Source organism: Portunus trituberculatus, chromosome 34, assembly GCF_017591435.1.
Source record: "Portunus trituberculatus isolate SZX2019 chromosome 34, ASM1759143v1, whole genome shotgun sequence".
NCBI lineage: Eukaryota > Metazoa > Arthropoda > Malacostraca > Decapoda > Portunidae > Portunus > Portunus trituberculatus.
In genome coordinates this window covers 9,213,044-9,228,043 of record NC_059288.1, presented here as the reverse complement: position 1 = coordinate 9,228,043, position 15,000 = coordinate 9,213,044, and the positions used below count along the sequence as shown (strand labels likewise).

The window sequence follows — 15,000 nt, the reverse complement described above, 5'->3', positions numbered from 1 at the left end:
TTCCAATGTGTGGAGTGTGTTGTGGTTTCAGTCCTACCCGAAGATCGGTCTATGAGCTCTGAGCTCGCTCCGTAATGGAGAAGGCTGGCTGGGTGACTAGCAGACGACCGTGGTGGTGGTGAATTACACACACACACACACACACACACACACACACACACAGTAAACTCACTCCATGTCATTCCACAGGGCTCTCTTCCTCCGGCCATTACAAGGTTCGGAGCCAGGGTTAGTGGAGAGGCAAGTGAAGGGCACACTGATGGTTGTCGTGGCCAGAAGCTTCACTGAGGTGGTCGTGTAGAAAGCAAGCAGTCTCTCCGCCCTTCTCTGCTCCCCCACACGCTCCTCTGACGGTGTGGCGATGGTGGAGGGGGTGGAGGGGTTGGAGGTGGTGGTGACAGCAGCGACGTGAGTCCATAGCATCACCAACGCCACTGTTATCACCAGCAGTGTCTTAGTGCCCGCTGGCGCCATCTGGGGGGTGGGGGAAGAGAGATTTGTGAGAGATTTGTGGTGGTGGTAGTAGTAGTAGTAGTAGTTGTTGTAGTAGTAGCAGCAGCAGCAGCAGCATTAGTAGTAGTAGTAGTAATAGTAGCAGCAGTAGTAGTAGTAGTAATAGTAGCAGTAGTAATAGTCGTAGTAGTCGTAGTAGTAGTAATAGTAGTAGCAGTAGTAGTAGTAGTAGTAGCAGTAGTAGTAGTAGTAGTAATAGTAGTAGTAATAGTACTACTACTACTAGTAATTCTCTTTACCCAATTCTAGTGAAAGCAGAGATCATCAGTAGCGTAGACATACTGTAGGCTTTATTGAAATAAAAAAATTATCTAGTTAAGTAAAAGTTGGCTTAATCTGTAGACCCCCTGGCCAGGCCGCAGCCATCGACTACGACCTATTGGCACTAATCTTTGAAACAAGTGATCGCTACGAGACCGTTATCATGGGTGACTTCAACTTGCCAATAGCGAGATGGGGTGATTCACTTACCGCGCATACAGGAAGGGAGCTGTCCTGCAGTTTGCTTGTGAGTGGTTTGTTTCAACATGTCAACAGACCAACACGCAATAATGATATTTTAGATCTTCTGTCAACAACTGAAAATCTAGTTAATGATGTCAGTGTTGGCCCAGCATTTAATACTAGTGATCATCGAATCATCACATTCAGCATTGTTATTAAAGCAACTTCACCGCAAGACAGCAAGGAAAAAGTACTGGACTACCAGAAAGCGAACGTCTCTAGCCTCCGTTCACTTTGAAGCAATGCAGACTGCAAAGAAACTATGTTGGCAACAATTATTGAGAAGTCGTGGAAACTCTTCACTGCTGAACTAAATAACGCCATAGAATTATGCGTTCCACTTCGAAACAGACGATCTGCGACGAATAATAAACCAAAGTGGTGGAATGATAAGATTAAAGAAAACCTTTCTCGAAAGAAGCATTTCTACTAAAAATATATGTCAACCAAAATTATGCAGACAAATTAGAACTTGACAGAATCTGTCGTAAAAGCAATATTTGATGAATGGGCGACAGCTTTCTGCAGTAAATAAAGAAAAAGATCTTGGAGTCTTAACGAGCGATTTGAAACCCGGCCAGCACTGCTCACAGGTAGTCAAGACAGCCAACAAACTTATAGGCTTTATTGCACATGTTTTTTTTTTTTTTTTCTTTTAACAAATAAAAAGTAATATTAAAATTCATAATTCGTTCGTCATATCCCACCTCGTTTACCGGTCACTATTACAAGAAAGACATCGAAAAGCTGGAAAGAGTTCAATGCAGTGACGAAAATGATTCCTAGGCTGACAAACAGACCTTATGAAGAGAGACTCAAGCAACTTCATTTTTTTAGTCTCTCAAAACGTAGAATGTCAGGAGATCTAATGGAAGTTTCTAAAAATATTCAAAGGATTCAACAACATTAATGTGGATGATTACTGTACAGCTGACCGCTCAGTTTTAACAAGAAGAGAGAACAGCCTCAAAGTAATTGGTTAAAGATTCTCATGAAATGAAGCAAAATATTTTTCTTTTAATCGCAGTGTTAATGTTTGGAATTCTCTTCCCTCTGCGAAACAGTTTTAGCCTTCAACAGTAGATTGGACAAATATCTCTACAGTATTCCACAGCTTCGATATTACCGTATGTCCTAGACGTTCGCTTAAATAGAAGTAAATATCTAATGTGGGGGAGTTGGCTGGCTGGCAGTGGGTGGCGGTGGTAGGGACTCTTTCCCGACACTTTTAGTTGCAGTGATAGTGACACATAACTCTTTTCTCGTTCCTTATCAAAATTTCCATGCAATTTTTCCATGTTGTATGTTTTTTTCTTTATTTCCTACCGGCCTGTGGGTGGAGAGTGGTGGGTGGGGAGGAGCCTTCGACTTTACTATCCTTTTCCTCTGTCATTACTTTAGATTGAGTAGACCACAAACAGCCTAGTAAAGGCCAGTAGGTCTGCTGCTGTTTTTCCTTCTTTTGTAGTCCTCCTCCTCCCCCTCTACTACGGAGCTTTGAAAAGATTAGGTAAAGTCAGTATGTTGATTGACAGGTGGAAAGAGGTATAAAGGCATTTGTCGCACAGGACTAGCACGTGTAGACCTAAGAGCGTCCTAGACCAACCCTTTTTATCGTTTTATTTTATGTAAGAGGGGAAATCTGGCCAAGGGAAACTGAGAGGACTAAACAAAACGACCCACTTCAATGCCACTTCTCAAGCAGGCCCGTGAGACTCGAGAGTTAGCCAAAGAGAATGGGATAAATGTCTTGACACCTCCCTCTTCACTGCGTTCAGGTCACAGTGAGGAAATACCGAAGTCTCTTATTCCTCAGCTCGTAATATCTTGACAATCTCGTACCGGCTCATCTCGCGTCGCTCGGGAGGAACAGGAGGAAAAACGAGTACCAACAACCTTAACGGGAGGAGAATACAAACCTGGAGCACATTTATCCACTTCCTGCAGACGGTGGACTCACTAACCTTGTATAATTGCTGATGAGACGCCCACACCACCTTGCATCTGCCTTATATACCTTCATCACCACCACCACCACCACCTCTGTTGGATCTCAAACACTTATATTTACTTGTCCTAAAATGTATGGTGTGGGGTACTGGATTATTCTATTTCTAAGATGTGTTTGTTAGTTGCTAAATGTGAGGTTTGTATTGATTTTGTAATCTATATATATTTTGCATGTTACATCCATTATTTCTTTGTTTATATAGCTTATTTCTTTGATAATATAAAGGATGACACGTCAGCCTACTGACGTCACTTAGTGAGACGTCAGCATAGCGAGCCAATGCCAGGGTTACCATTTGTTAATAAATCAGTTGCTGTTCTGCCGCCTTTCTGTCAAGTCCGCTCTGCTTGTAGGGCTGCGTTCGTGTCGCCTTGCCGACTATGTTGTTGATGTTGGCTCCCTACCACTTAGTTTTTTAAGATACGGTTGGGACCTAACAACCTAACAACCTCTACAGCCAACCATACAAGCGCCGCGGGCTAAAGGAAAGGTCTACCATATAACGCTTCATAGAAAACGGCCTTAACCCATTTTCTCTCACTATTACGTGGCTTGTTTTGAATTAAGAGTTAATTAATTGTTATAGCGTACAATACAGCCGTGTTTAGCGTATCAGAAGTATAGTTAAGGTGAAAATAATGTATCTGTAATGTAATAAAGGTGAAGAGAAGTAAAAAGGAAAGTTGTGAAGGTTATTTTTCTAGTTTTCCTCGATAGGTTGACACGACACTGTGTTTAAGATTTCATAGGAAGATCTCTCATTCAAACGGAGCGTGCCTTAGTGGATAGGAAGAGGGTTCTATTCCTTAACATCCGTATTCAGAAACGCTTTGCTCTCTCACCACAAGTATTTTCCAAGGCCACAGAGATGATTAGCGGGGTTTCCAAGAGTGTTTCTCCAGTTAATAGTGAAGAAATGTCACTCTACCTCTAAAACTGTAAAAACATTTTAAAATCGCTCTTCTGTCTCTCCACGACTATTTTCCAAGGCCACAGAGATGATTAGCGCCGTTTCCAAGTGTTTCTCCAGTTAATAATGTAGAAATCTTGTCATTGCCTCTATAAAAAGATAGCTTAAAAAAACTCTGTGTCCGTATGAATAAAGCATTTTGAAATAGTGGAGGTGAAATGCAGTGTTTAAGAATGTGAGCCGTTGTTTTAGTGCCCTGTCTTGATTACAATGAAGGAGCTGTTTCGCAAATTATCGGGGTTTTGAAGGGTGTGTTCAAGGTTCTAGTAGTGTTCAAGGTTCTAGTAGTAGCTTTCAAGGTTCTAGTGGTAGTTTTCAAGGTTCTAGTGGTAGTTTTCAAGGTTCTAGTGGTAGTTTAATACTGTCTAATGTAGGTTATTAGGGTTTTCATGGTAATCTAATAGTCTCTCTCTCTCTCTCTCTCTCTCTCTCTCTCTCTCTCTCTCTCTCTCTCTCTCTCTCTCTCTCTCTCTCTCATACAACCAAAAGGAAAAACGAAATAAAAATACCTGTGACATTATTATTATTATTATTATTATTATTATTATTATTATTATTATTATTATCTACACTGAATAAGAGAATCCAAGTTGTGTTTAACAGGTAAGGGGGGAGGGTGGGGTGACCAGGTGTGGTGGTGGTGGTGGTGGTAGTGGTCGTTACCGTGGTGTCCTACAGAGAGAGAGAGAGAGAGAGAGAGAGAGAGAGAGAGATTCAGCCCCCTATGTTCATTGTTGTATTGTTTTGTTTACTTGTTTGTTATGTGTTTGTTTTTATTGTTTCCTTTTTTTTTTGGTGACGAGGAAACTTTACCCTTCTTCATCATCATCATCATCATCATCATCATCATCATCATCATTAAATGCGATCAAACAAATAAATAAACGTTGATTAAAAGAACAAACAATAACAACAACAATGAACAGGACAAAATGTGAAGTGAAAAGCGAAGAGGAGGAAGAGGAAGAAGAGGAGGAAGAGGAAGAATAGGAGGAAGAGGAGGAGGAGGAGGAGGAGGAACAAAAGCGGGAGGGAGAAAGAGAATAAATAAATAAATAAATAAATAAACTGAAGAGGAAAGAAAAAAAGGAAGAAATAATGAAAACAAAACAAACAAGGAATTTAAACATAGTGAAGATAGGAAGAAAGGAGGAAGAGGAGGAGGAAGAGAGGAAAATGACAACGAAGAAGAAAAGAAGACAAAAATAAGCTAACCCCATTAAAGAGGATAGGAAAACAAGAGATTAAAAAAGAAATTGAAGAAGAACGAGAAAAAGATAATGACGAAGGAAGAAGAAGAAGGAAAAGAAATAAACCTAAAAGCAATAACGAGGATAGGACAGCATAGAAGAAACTAAAGAAGAACAAGACAAAGGAAGAAGAAGGGGAAGGAAGAAGAAGAGGAGACTAGCAACATAATTAACCAAAACAGCTTTCGGCGATTCCGGCAGTGAGGCAGAAGGCGGTGGCGCTGATGGTGGTGCCGGCGAGGTAGGAGGTGGAGGTGAGCGTGAGAGTGGATTGCACAGTGGACCAGATAGTTAGCCTCCTGCCCTCCCTCTCTCCACCTTCCTCCTTCACCTCGCTCTCGTCTCCCTCGCTCCCATCCACCAGCTCAACGCCAGACATATCCTGCAGAATTCTGTGGAAGAGAAGGTGGACAGGATAGGGTAGTGGTGGTGGTGGTGGTTATAGAAGTATTGAAGTGGTGTAAGGGTTTTAACAAAGGGGACATGAGCGAAGTTCTTAGGATAACTAGGGGGAACAGAACCAGAAATGATGGGATTAAACTTGAAAAATTGAGGTTCAGGAGAGAAATGTGAAGAAACTGGTTTTCAAACAGAGTGGTTGATGAGTGGAACGGTCTCAGTGGTCATGTGGTCAGGGCTGAGTCATTAGGGAGCTTTAAAAGAAGGTTAGATAAGTTCATGGATGGCATGATAGATGGAATTAGATAGCTTAAACACACTGGGACTGCCTCAAGTGGGTCTGGCGGCCTCTTGCAGCTTCCCTCTTTTCTTGTGTTCTTATGTTCTCACACACTCACACACACACACACACACACACACACACACACACACACACAGAGAGAGAGAGAGAGAGAGAGAGAGAGAGAGAGTGGTTAGAGCGCTGGCTTCACAAGCCAGAGGACCGGGGTTCGATTCCCCGGCCGGGTGGAGATATTTGGGTGCGTCTCCTTTGACGTGTAGCCCCTGTTCACCTAGCAGTGAGTAGGTACGGGATGTAAATCGAGAAGTTGTGGCCTTGTTGTCCCGGTGTGTGGTGTGTGCCTGGTCTCAGGCCTATCCCAAGATCGGAAATAATGAGCTCTGAGCTCGTTCCGTAGGGTAACGTCTGGCTGTCTTGTCAGAGACTGCAGCAGATCAAACAGTGAATTACACACACACACACACACACACACACACACACACACACACACACACACACACACAGTAAACTCACGCCATGTCATTCCACAGGGCTCTCTTCCTCCGGCCATTACAAGGTTCGGAGCCAGGGTTAGTGGAGAGGCAAGTGAAGGGCACACTGATGGTTGTCGTGGCCAGAAGCTTCACTGAGGTGGTCGTGTAGAAAGCAAGCAGTCTCTCCGCCCTTCTCTGCTCCCCCACACGCTCCTCTGACGGTGTGGCGATGGTGGAGGGGGTGGAGGGGTTGGAGGTGGTGGTGACAGCAGCGACGTGAGTCCATAGCATCACCAACGCCACTGTTATCACCAGTAGTGTCTTAGTGCCCGCTGGCGCCATCTGGAGGGAGGGGGAAGAGAGATTTGTGGTGGTAGTAGTGGTAGTGGCGGTTGTGGTGGTTGTGGTGGTGGTGGTGGTGGGAGGGGTGGTAGTAGTAGCAGTGATAGTGGTAGTAGTAGTAGTAGTAGTAGTAGTAGTGGTGGTGGTAGTAGTAGTAGTAGTAGTGGTAGTAGTAGTAGTAGTGGTGGTAGTAGTAGTAGTAGTAGTGGCAGCAGCAGTGGTGGTGGCAGGAGTGCAGAGTAATGGTGGTGGTGGTGGTGGTGGTGGTGGTGGTGGTGGTGGTGGTGGTGGTGGTGGTGGTTGTTGTGCAGTGGTGGTGGTGGTGGTGGTGGTGGTGGTGGTGGTGCCAGTGGCAGTGAGTGGTGGTGGTGGTGGCAGGATGGCAGAGTGGTGGTGGTGGTGGTGGTGGTGGTGGTGGTGGTGGCAGGACAGCAGCAGTGGTGGTGGTGGTGGTGGTGGTGGTGGTAGTGGTTTAATGGTGGTGGTGGTGGCAGTGGTGGTGGCAGTGGTAGTAATGGTGGTGGTGGTGGCAGTGAGTGTGGTGGTGGTGGTGGTGGTGGTGGTGGTGGTAGCAGTAGTGGTAGTAGTAGTGGTAGTAGTAGTAGTAGTAGTAGCAGGAACAGCAGTAGTAGTATTAGTAGTGGCAGTAGTAGTAGTAGTAGTAATAGCAGCAGGATCAGCAACAGTAGTAGTAGTAGTGGTAGTAGTAGTAGTAGTAATAGCAGCAGGAGCAGCAACAGTAGTAGTAGTAGTAGTAGTAGTAGTAGTAATAGCACTTGATAGTGTGGTCCCTTTGGCGTCCTTTCCTCACTATGATTAAGTTACTTTTTCCTTTTTTTTTTTCATTTCTTCCTCTTTCCTGTCATCATTCCGTCTGTCCTTCTTGTTCTCGTACGGAAAAAACGTACCTCCATTCTTGTATCTCTTGTTTATTTATCTATTTTTATATCTCCCTCCTCCTCCTCCTCCTCCTCCTCCTCCTCCTCCTCCTCCTCCTCCTCCTCTTCCTCCTTAATTTTCTCCTCAGTTCATTGTCATTCATCTTAAAACAAGTTCTTCGCGTTGTGACGTGGAAGTCTTCAAGTGGACTAGAAGAAATAGATAAACAGAATGAAAAATAAATAAAACTTCCCCTTGAGATAAATAAATAAAAACAGAATAAAAGAGAGAAAAACTTATTAAGAGGGAGAGAAATTAGAACAACTGTAATATTCCCATGATAAAGAGGACATGATCAGAATTCTCACTGTCAGTATTCAGAGCATCACGAGAAGTATATGGTTTTTAGTCTCTTCAGTAGCAGGACGCGTTTTTCATTCTAGGTACTCGTTAGCGATTCTATACAGCTTCAGAAACACACGTGGGGGATTAGAATAGTAAGGACAGTGGCCATTAATCTTCTGACCGCCATAAACCCTTCCCAATGTCAATAAAATCGTGTAATGACACTCAAAAAACTGAAGATAAAAATGTGTCCCGGTAATGAAGGTACCAGGACGCGTTTTCATTATTCTGGTTACTTTTTAGTGAATTTATACAGCTTCAGAAATATTTGTAGGGTTTAAAATGTAAAGACTCTGGCCATTTAACTGCCATAGACACTTCCTGATGTAAATAAAATCGTCTAGTGACACTCAAAAACTCGAGGTAAAACTGCTTCTCAGTACTGAAGGGGTTAAGCTTGACAAAGTTAGATTTAAGAGAAGAGATGGAAAGAATTTTGGTTCTTGAAATAAAGTGAGTGAAATGAACTCAATAAAGTGGAAATCTGGCCATGATCAACAAAACCCACTGAACTAAGAAGAGACCCACTTAAATTTTTTTTTTTTTTTTTTTTTTATGTTATGGCCTATAGCGCCTTTAGGTCTACTTGAAGAGTATGGAAGTGATGTTCAGCTTCCACCCATTAGCGACGTAGGCAATTTTATTTATATTGATGAGCATATTAGGGCCCATATCACCACCCAAACGCATCTTTGGTGTAAAGCAACCTGGGTACCACTGTGACATGTAGCTAACTTTAAACCACTCGACAAATGACAAAGTTTCAAGACGGCGGGTGGTGGGATTCGAACCTACGTATAGACGTCTGCCCGATCCCACGCTCGCCACTTTATCGTCTCATCAACTCAACTGCCCTCCTCTGATTGACTGTTTTCAGCCTCTTTCTTACCGTCGAAATGTTATCTCTCTTGCTATCTTTTTTATCGCTATTTTCATGGTAACTGCTCTACCGATTTTGCTAACTACATGCCTCCCATCCTCCTGCGGTCTCGCTACACAAGGCTTCCTTCTTCCTCTCACTCCTATTCTGTCCAACTAACTAATGCAAGAGTTAACCAACACTCTCAATCATTCATAACTTTCACTGGTAAAACTCTGGAACTCCCTGCCTGCTTCTGTATTTCCATCTTCCCTACGAACTGACTTCATTCAAGAGGGAGGTTTCAAGACATTTATCCCTTATTTGTGGCTAATTCTTCACCAATCTTTAAGGGAACTGTCATTTCAAGTGGACCTTTTTTTTTTTTCTTTTGTTGTTGTTGCCCTTGGGTGATTTTCCCTCTTGCATAAAAAAAGGATGCCAGTTCCCGAGCAGGTTAAGTCGTGAGTCGCTACGGAGCTTTGAAAAGAAGATCAGGTAAATTCATGACTGTTGATTGATAGACGGAAAGAGACACAAGCGCTTGTCATACAGGGACTGCCACGTGTAGGCCTAACAGCGTCCTGCACCAACCCTTGTAGTCTTCTTTTTATATGTAAGAGGGTAAATCTGGCCAAGGGAAACTGAAAGGACTAAACAAAACGACCCACTTCGGTGCTAGTTCCCAAGCAGGCCCGTGAGACTCGAGAGTTAGCTAAAGAAAATGAGGTAAATGTCCTGACACCTCCCTCTTCAGTGCGTTCAGGTCACAGTGAGGAAATACCGAACTCTGTTATTCCTCAGCTTGTAATATCTTGACAATCTCGTACCGGCTCACCTCGCGTCGCTCGCTTCTACGGGAGGAACAGGAGGAAAAGGAGGAGGAAAAAGAGCAGTACCAACCTTAACGGGAGGAGGAGTACAACACACACAAGCGAAAAGTGTTTGCCTCTTTATATATGCACGCACGGCTTTCCTGGAACTTTACATCCCCGAGGCCACCTGACCCTCTCCTGCCTTTTTTATCACCGCAAAGTTGCATCTCCTCTTGTTTTCTTCCTCCTTCACACTCACTGCTCCTCTGATCTTAACTGTATCCCATGACGTGCTTTCATATTAATTCTGCTTACTACTTGGTGATTTTTTACAGCTTCAGAAACTTATGTGGGGATTAAAACAGTGAAGGCTAAGGCCATTAAGCTTCTGACATCCCTAGACCTTTTCTAATGTCAAGAATACCGTCTATTCATACCCAGATTTCAAGGTAAAAATACATCCCAGTACTGAAAGGAACTCTCTGTCTACTTCTGTGTGTGTGTCTTCCTTCCTGTGACCTGAGCTCTTTCACGAGGGAGGTTTAAAGACACCTGCCCTCCAGTTTTGAATGATGTTTTTGGACTTTTGGGAGACTCTTTAACTAAACCTTACCACACATACAACAACATACCTAACCACATCCAACCTATAACCTTAACCTAACCTAACCTAACTTAACGCTAACCAAACCTGAAGCACGTTTATCCACTTCCTGCAGACGATGGAGTCACTAACCTTGAATAATAGCTGATGAGGCGACCACACCACCTCGCCTCTGCCTTATATACCATCACCACCACCACCACCACCACCACCACCTCCATACCTCAACAGTCAATCATCCACCGCCGCGGGCTAAAGGAAAGGTGTACTGTGTAATGCACCAAAGAAAACATCGTTAACCCATTTATTTCTCACTATTACGTGGTTTGCTTTCATTTAGCCTTGAATTAATGGTTATAGCGAACAATACAGCCGCGTTTAGCGTCTGGGAAGTACATTAATGGTGAAAATACTGTATCTACAATGTGACAGGTGATGAGAGACAAATGAGGAAAGCTGTGAAGGTTTTTTTCTTAGTTTTTCCTCGTTAAGGCTTACACGAGACGGGTTTAAGATTTATTACCGAGCTGCGTGTCACTCAAACGAAGCCTGGCCTAGTCGACAGGAAGAAGGCTCCATTCCTTAACGTCCGTATTTGCTCTCTCACCACGACTATTTTCAAAGGCCACAGAGATGATTAGCGGGGTTTTCAAGAGTGCTTCTCCAGTTAATAGTGTACAAATTTTGTCACTCTGCCTCTAGAAATATAAAATCATTAAAAAAAAACGCTTTGCACTCTCACCACGACTATTTTTTAAAAGCCACAAAGATGATAAGCGAGTTTTTCAAGAGTGCTTCTCCAGTTACCAGTGTAGAAATGTTACTCTGCTATAGAACCGTAAAAACACCTTAAAAAACGCTGTATTCTCTCAATACGACTATTTTCCAAGGCCGCAGACATGATTAGCGGGATTTTCAAAAGTGCTTATCAAATTAGTAGTGTGGAAATCTTGTCACTGCCTTTAGAATCGTAAAAACACTTAAAAAAAAAAAACTCGTGTAAATCTAAATAAACACTTTTGAGACAGAGGAGGAGGTGGAGCACAGAACTGTTTGAGAGTGCGATTAGATTCAGTGTCTTGTCGTGTTAACAGTGAAGAAGCTGCTTGGCAAGATACTGGGATTTTCATGGTTCTAGAGATAGTATAATGGTGTTTAATGGAAGTTATTGAGGTTTCCAAGGGTGTTTTTATGGTTCTAGAGATAGTTTAATGGTGTTTAGTGGAGGTTTTTGGGGTGTTTAAGGTGTTTTTATGGTTCTACAGATAGTTTAATGGTGTTTAGTGGAAGTTATTGGGGTTTTCATGGTTCTAGACATAGTTTAGTGGTGTTTGGGGTTTTCAAGGGTGTTTTCCTGGTTCTATTGGTACTTTAGAGGTGTTTAGTAGAAGTTATTGGGGTGTTTAAGGGTGTTTTTATGGTTCTAGAGATAGTTTAGTTTAGTGGTGTTTGGGGTTTTCAAGAGTGTTTTTTTTGTGGTAATTTGATAGGAGTCTCTCTCTCTCTCTCTCTCTCTCTCTCTCTCTCTCTCTCTCTCTCTCTCTCTGAAACACAAAAAAATGCATAGTGACTCTTCTTCTTCTTCTTCTTCTTCTTCTTCTTTTTCTTCCTCTTCTTCATCTTTTTTTTTTCGTCTTCATCATCTTGTCCATCATCATCATCATCTTATTATTATTATTATTGTTGTTGTTGTTGTTGTTGTTGTTGTTGTTGTTGTTGTTGTTGAGGTTGAGGGTGAGAGTGACACGGTAAAAATGCTCAGTAGAGTTTATATACTTCCTGTACAGACCAGCGGGGAATACAGTACATACACGAGACTTACCGAAAGTACTGAGAGAGATGAGAGAGAGAGAGAGAGAGAGAGAGAGAGAGAGAGAGAGAGAGAGGATGGTAGTGAAATTTAGAAAGAAAGAAAGAATATACACAGGTAATGCACGAAAAATAAGGGAAATTGCGTAGAGAGAGAGAGAGAGAGAGAGAGAGAGAGAGAGAGAGAGAGAGTTACATTTCTACATCATTGCAAAGAAAACGGGAATATTGGAAAGAGGATAAAGTTTTAGAATCTCTCTCTCTCTCTCTCTCTCTCTCTCTCTCTCTCTCTTACTTCCAATTCTCTTACTTTTTATGCATTACCGGTCTATATTTTACTATCATCCTCTCTCTCTCTCTCTCTCTCTCTCTCTCTCTCTCTCTCTCTCTCTCTCTCTCTCTCTCTCTCTCTCTCTCTCTCTAGCCCAGGAAACAGGTGCTAGAGAATCCCGGCGTGACACAGAGAGCAGAGGCGGTGATGGTCGTGCCGGAGAGAGCTGACGTGCTGGTGACTGTCAATGTGGTGAAGCTTGATTTCCATATGGTGAATCTTAGTCTTCCTTCCCTCCTGCTCTCCTCCTCCTCCTCCTCCTCCTCTTGTGGCGTCGCTCCTTCATCCTCTACCAGGCTTCCAAATAATCCTGGTGTCTCGCTTGCCTCGTCTCTGCCTCTATAGATTGGTTGGGTTAAGTTACGTTAGGTTAGGTTAGGTTAGGTTAGGTTAGGTTAGTTTTTCTTTTTTCCTTTTTTTTATAGATGTTTAACTCGTTCAGTACTATCACGGGTTTCCATACTCATTCTGCTTACTATTTGGTGATTTTTGCCTGCTTCAGAAACTTATTTGTGGGGGTTAAATTAGTGAAGACTGGCTATTAATCTTCTGTCCTCCATAGATTCTTTCTCATGTCAATAAAATGGTCTAATGGTACACAATTCTCAAGGTAAAAATGTGTTCCAGTGCTGAAGGGGTTAAAATGTCCCTTAAAACAAGTACCAAAGAAGCGTTTTAGTTGATTAATTCCACTGTTCTTCACTGCTGATGAAGTGAAAGCAAAATAGTTTCATCTTGTCAACTTAAACGGACAGTCTTCAGCCTCTCTCTCACCGCTGCAGTGTTGTATTGTATGTATACCTTTATAGCGCTACTTTCACGCTAAATGTTCTTCTCATCTTGCTAACTACATGCCTCCCTTCCTCTCGCGGCTTCAAACACACACACAAAACACTCTAATTTCTCTCACCACTATGTCCACCTCTCTGATGCAATAGTCAACCAGTACTCTCAATCACTGATCCCTTCTGTGCCTGCTTCTGTGACTTGAACTCTGGCAAGGGGAACGGCTACGAGACACACACAAATCTGAATAGCCCTTTTTAACCTCTTCAGTTCCATATCATTCAAGTTGCTATTAGGCGATTTTATCCAGCTTCAAAATAGTGAAGATTCTGAACCATCAACCTTCTGACCTCTATAGAACCTTGCTACTGTAAATAAAATCGTCTAATCACACCCAAAACTCGTGGTAAAAAATGCGTAACAGTACTGAAGGGGCTAACCTGCCTTGGAAAACATCACCACATTGTGTCTTTGTGTTCTTTGTGTTGTCATTGCCCAGCGCCCATACGAAAGTAATATTCCTTAACCCCTTCAGTAGCATGACACGTTTCTATATTCATTTTGCTTACTATTTGGTGATTTAAACAGCTTCAGAAACTTATGTAAGGGATTAAAATAGTGAAAACTGTGGCCATTAATTGTCTGACTTCCATAGACCCTTCCTAATGTCAAGAAAATGGTCTAATCGTACACATATCTCAAGGTGAAAATGTATGGTTGCTATTTGGTGATTTATACAGCTTCAGAAACTCATGTGTGGGATTAAAATAGTGAAGCCTGTGGCCATTAACCTTCTGACCTCCATAGGCGCTTCCTAATGTCAATAAAATGGTCTAATCGTACACAAATCTCAAGGTAAAAATGTGTCCCAGTACTGAAGGGATGAAGACACTACTTTACCCGTTCCTTCCCTTCACTTCCCTTCTCTTCCCTTCATTTCCCTTTCCTTCCTTACATGCTTGCTAAAGTCTTCACCGCCAGCCGCCGCCGCCGCCCCAGACACACCGGCGCATTGGTGGCTGCCGTGAAACAGGTGGAGAGGGCGGTGATGGTGGTGGTGGCCAGCTGTGTGACCCGCGTCGTGGTGATGAGACCCAGGAACCGCGCTGCCCTCCCTTCGTCAGTAGTGGTGGTGGTGGCGGCGGTGGTGGTGGTGAGGAGAGCAGTGAAGCATAGCAAGGTGATGGTGATGGTGATGGTGGTGAAGAGGTGCATCTGTTGTGGTGGTGATGGTGAGAGAGAGAGAGAGAGAGAGAGAGAGAGAGAGAGGGAATAATATTAGAACTGCATAGTCGTAGAAAAATAAACACACAATCTCTCTCTCTCTCTCTCTCTCTCTCTCTCTCACACACACACACACACACACACACACACACACACACACACACACACACACACACACACACACACACACACACACACACACACACACACACACACACACACACACACACACCCTGCCTGTCCAGCACCTCGATGCAAACTAACACTCTTACTGTTTGCATCAGTCCTTTATATTTCACCAGGTCCTTAGATAACCCACCCCCACCACTACCCCACCCTCCCATCTCTCCCCACAATATACTCCCCAGCACCACCGCCCCCTCCTCCAGTACCACGCCCCCCCCACACTCTTCCTCCCTCCTCCTTCCCCAGTAGTGTTCTTTTATAAGTTTGTGTGTATTTCAATTTTCATTTTTTTCTCCTGTTTTTTCGTTTTTTTTTATTTGTTGGTGTTTTTTTGTTTTT

The 15,000-nt window shown here is 43.1% G+C and overlaps 2 protein-coding genes across 2 annotated transcripts in view; both read right to left on the bottom strand.

Moving 5' to 3' along the window:
* The window catches only part of LOC123512879, a 5,124-nt gene extending 2,137 nt beyond the window's left edge, over window positions 1–2,987 (bottom strand). Inside the window, exons 1-2 of the mRNA XM_045269542.1 lie at window positions 2,937–2,987; window positions 173–474 (exon numbers count right to left, since the gene is read on the bottom strand). Coding sequence (XP_045125477.1) covers window positions 173–474 — 302 coding nt within the window. The 5' untranslated portion in view covers window positions 2,937–2,987. The remainder of the gene's footprint in view (window positions 1–172; window positions 475–2,936) is intronic.
* A 2,201-nt stretch (window positions 2,988–5,188) lies between these two features.
* Window positions 5,189–14,722, bottom strand: LOC123512755. The gene is made up of 7 exons (XM_045269329.1): window positions 14,708–14,722; window positions 14,207–14,466; window positions 12,560–12,804; window positions 10,739–10,743; window positions 10,413–10,469; window positions 6,462–6,763; window positions 5,189–5,640 (listed from the first exon to the last, which is right to left on the bottom strand). Exons 2-7 carry the CDS (start codon window positions 14,464–14,466, stop codon window positions 5,418–5,420), a joined length of 1,092 nt encoding a protein of 363 aa, XP_045125264.1. The 5' UTR covers window positions 14,708–14,722; the 3' UTR covers window positions 5,189–5,417.
* Between the last annotated feature and the right edge of the window lie 278 nt (window positions 14,723–15,000).

Excerpts from the sequence above, each read along its gene's own strand:
- LOC123512755 (XM_045269329.1), bottom strand. The coding sequence starts at position 14,466 with ATGCACCTCTTCACCACCATCACCATCACCATCACCTTGCTATGCTTC. Across the intron at positions 6,764-10,412 it reads AGTGGATAAACGTGCTTCAG|ATGGCGCCAGCGGGCACTAA; the intron begins GTTTGGTTAGCG and ends CCCTCCCTCCAG. Across the intron at positions 5,641-6,461 it reads GCCCTGTGGAATGACATGGC|AATTCTGCAGGATATGTCTG; the intron begins GTGAGTTTACTG and ends TCTCTTCCACAG.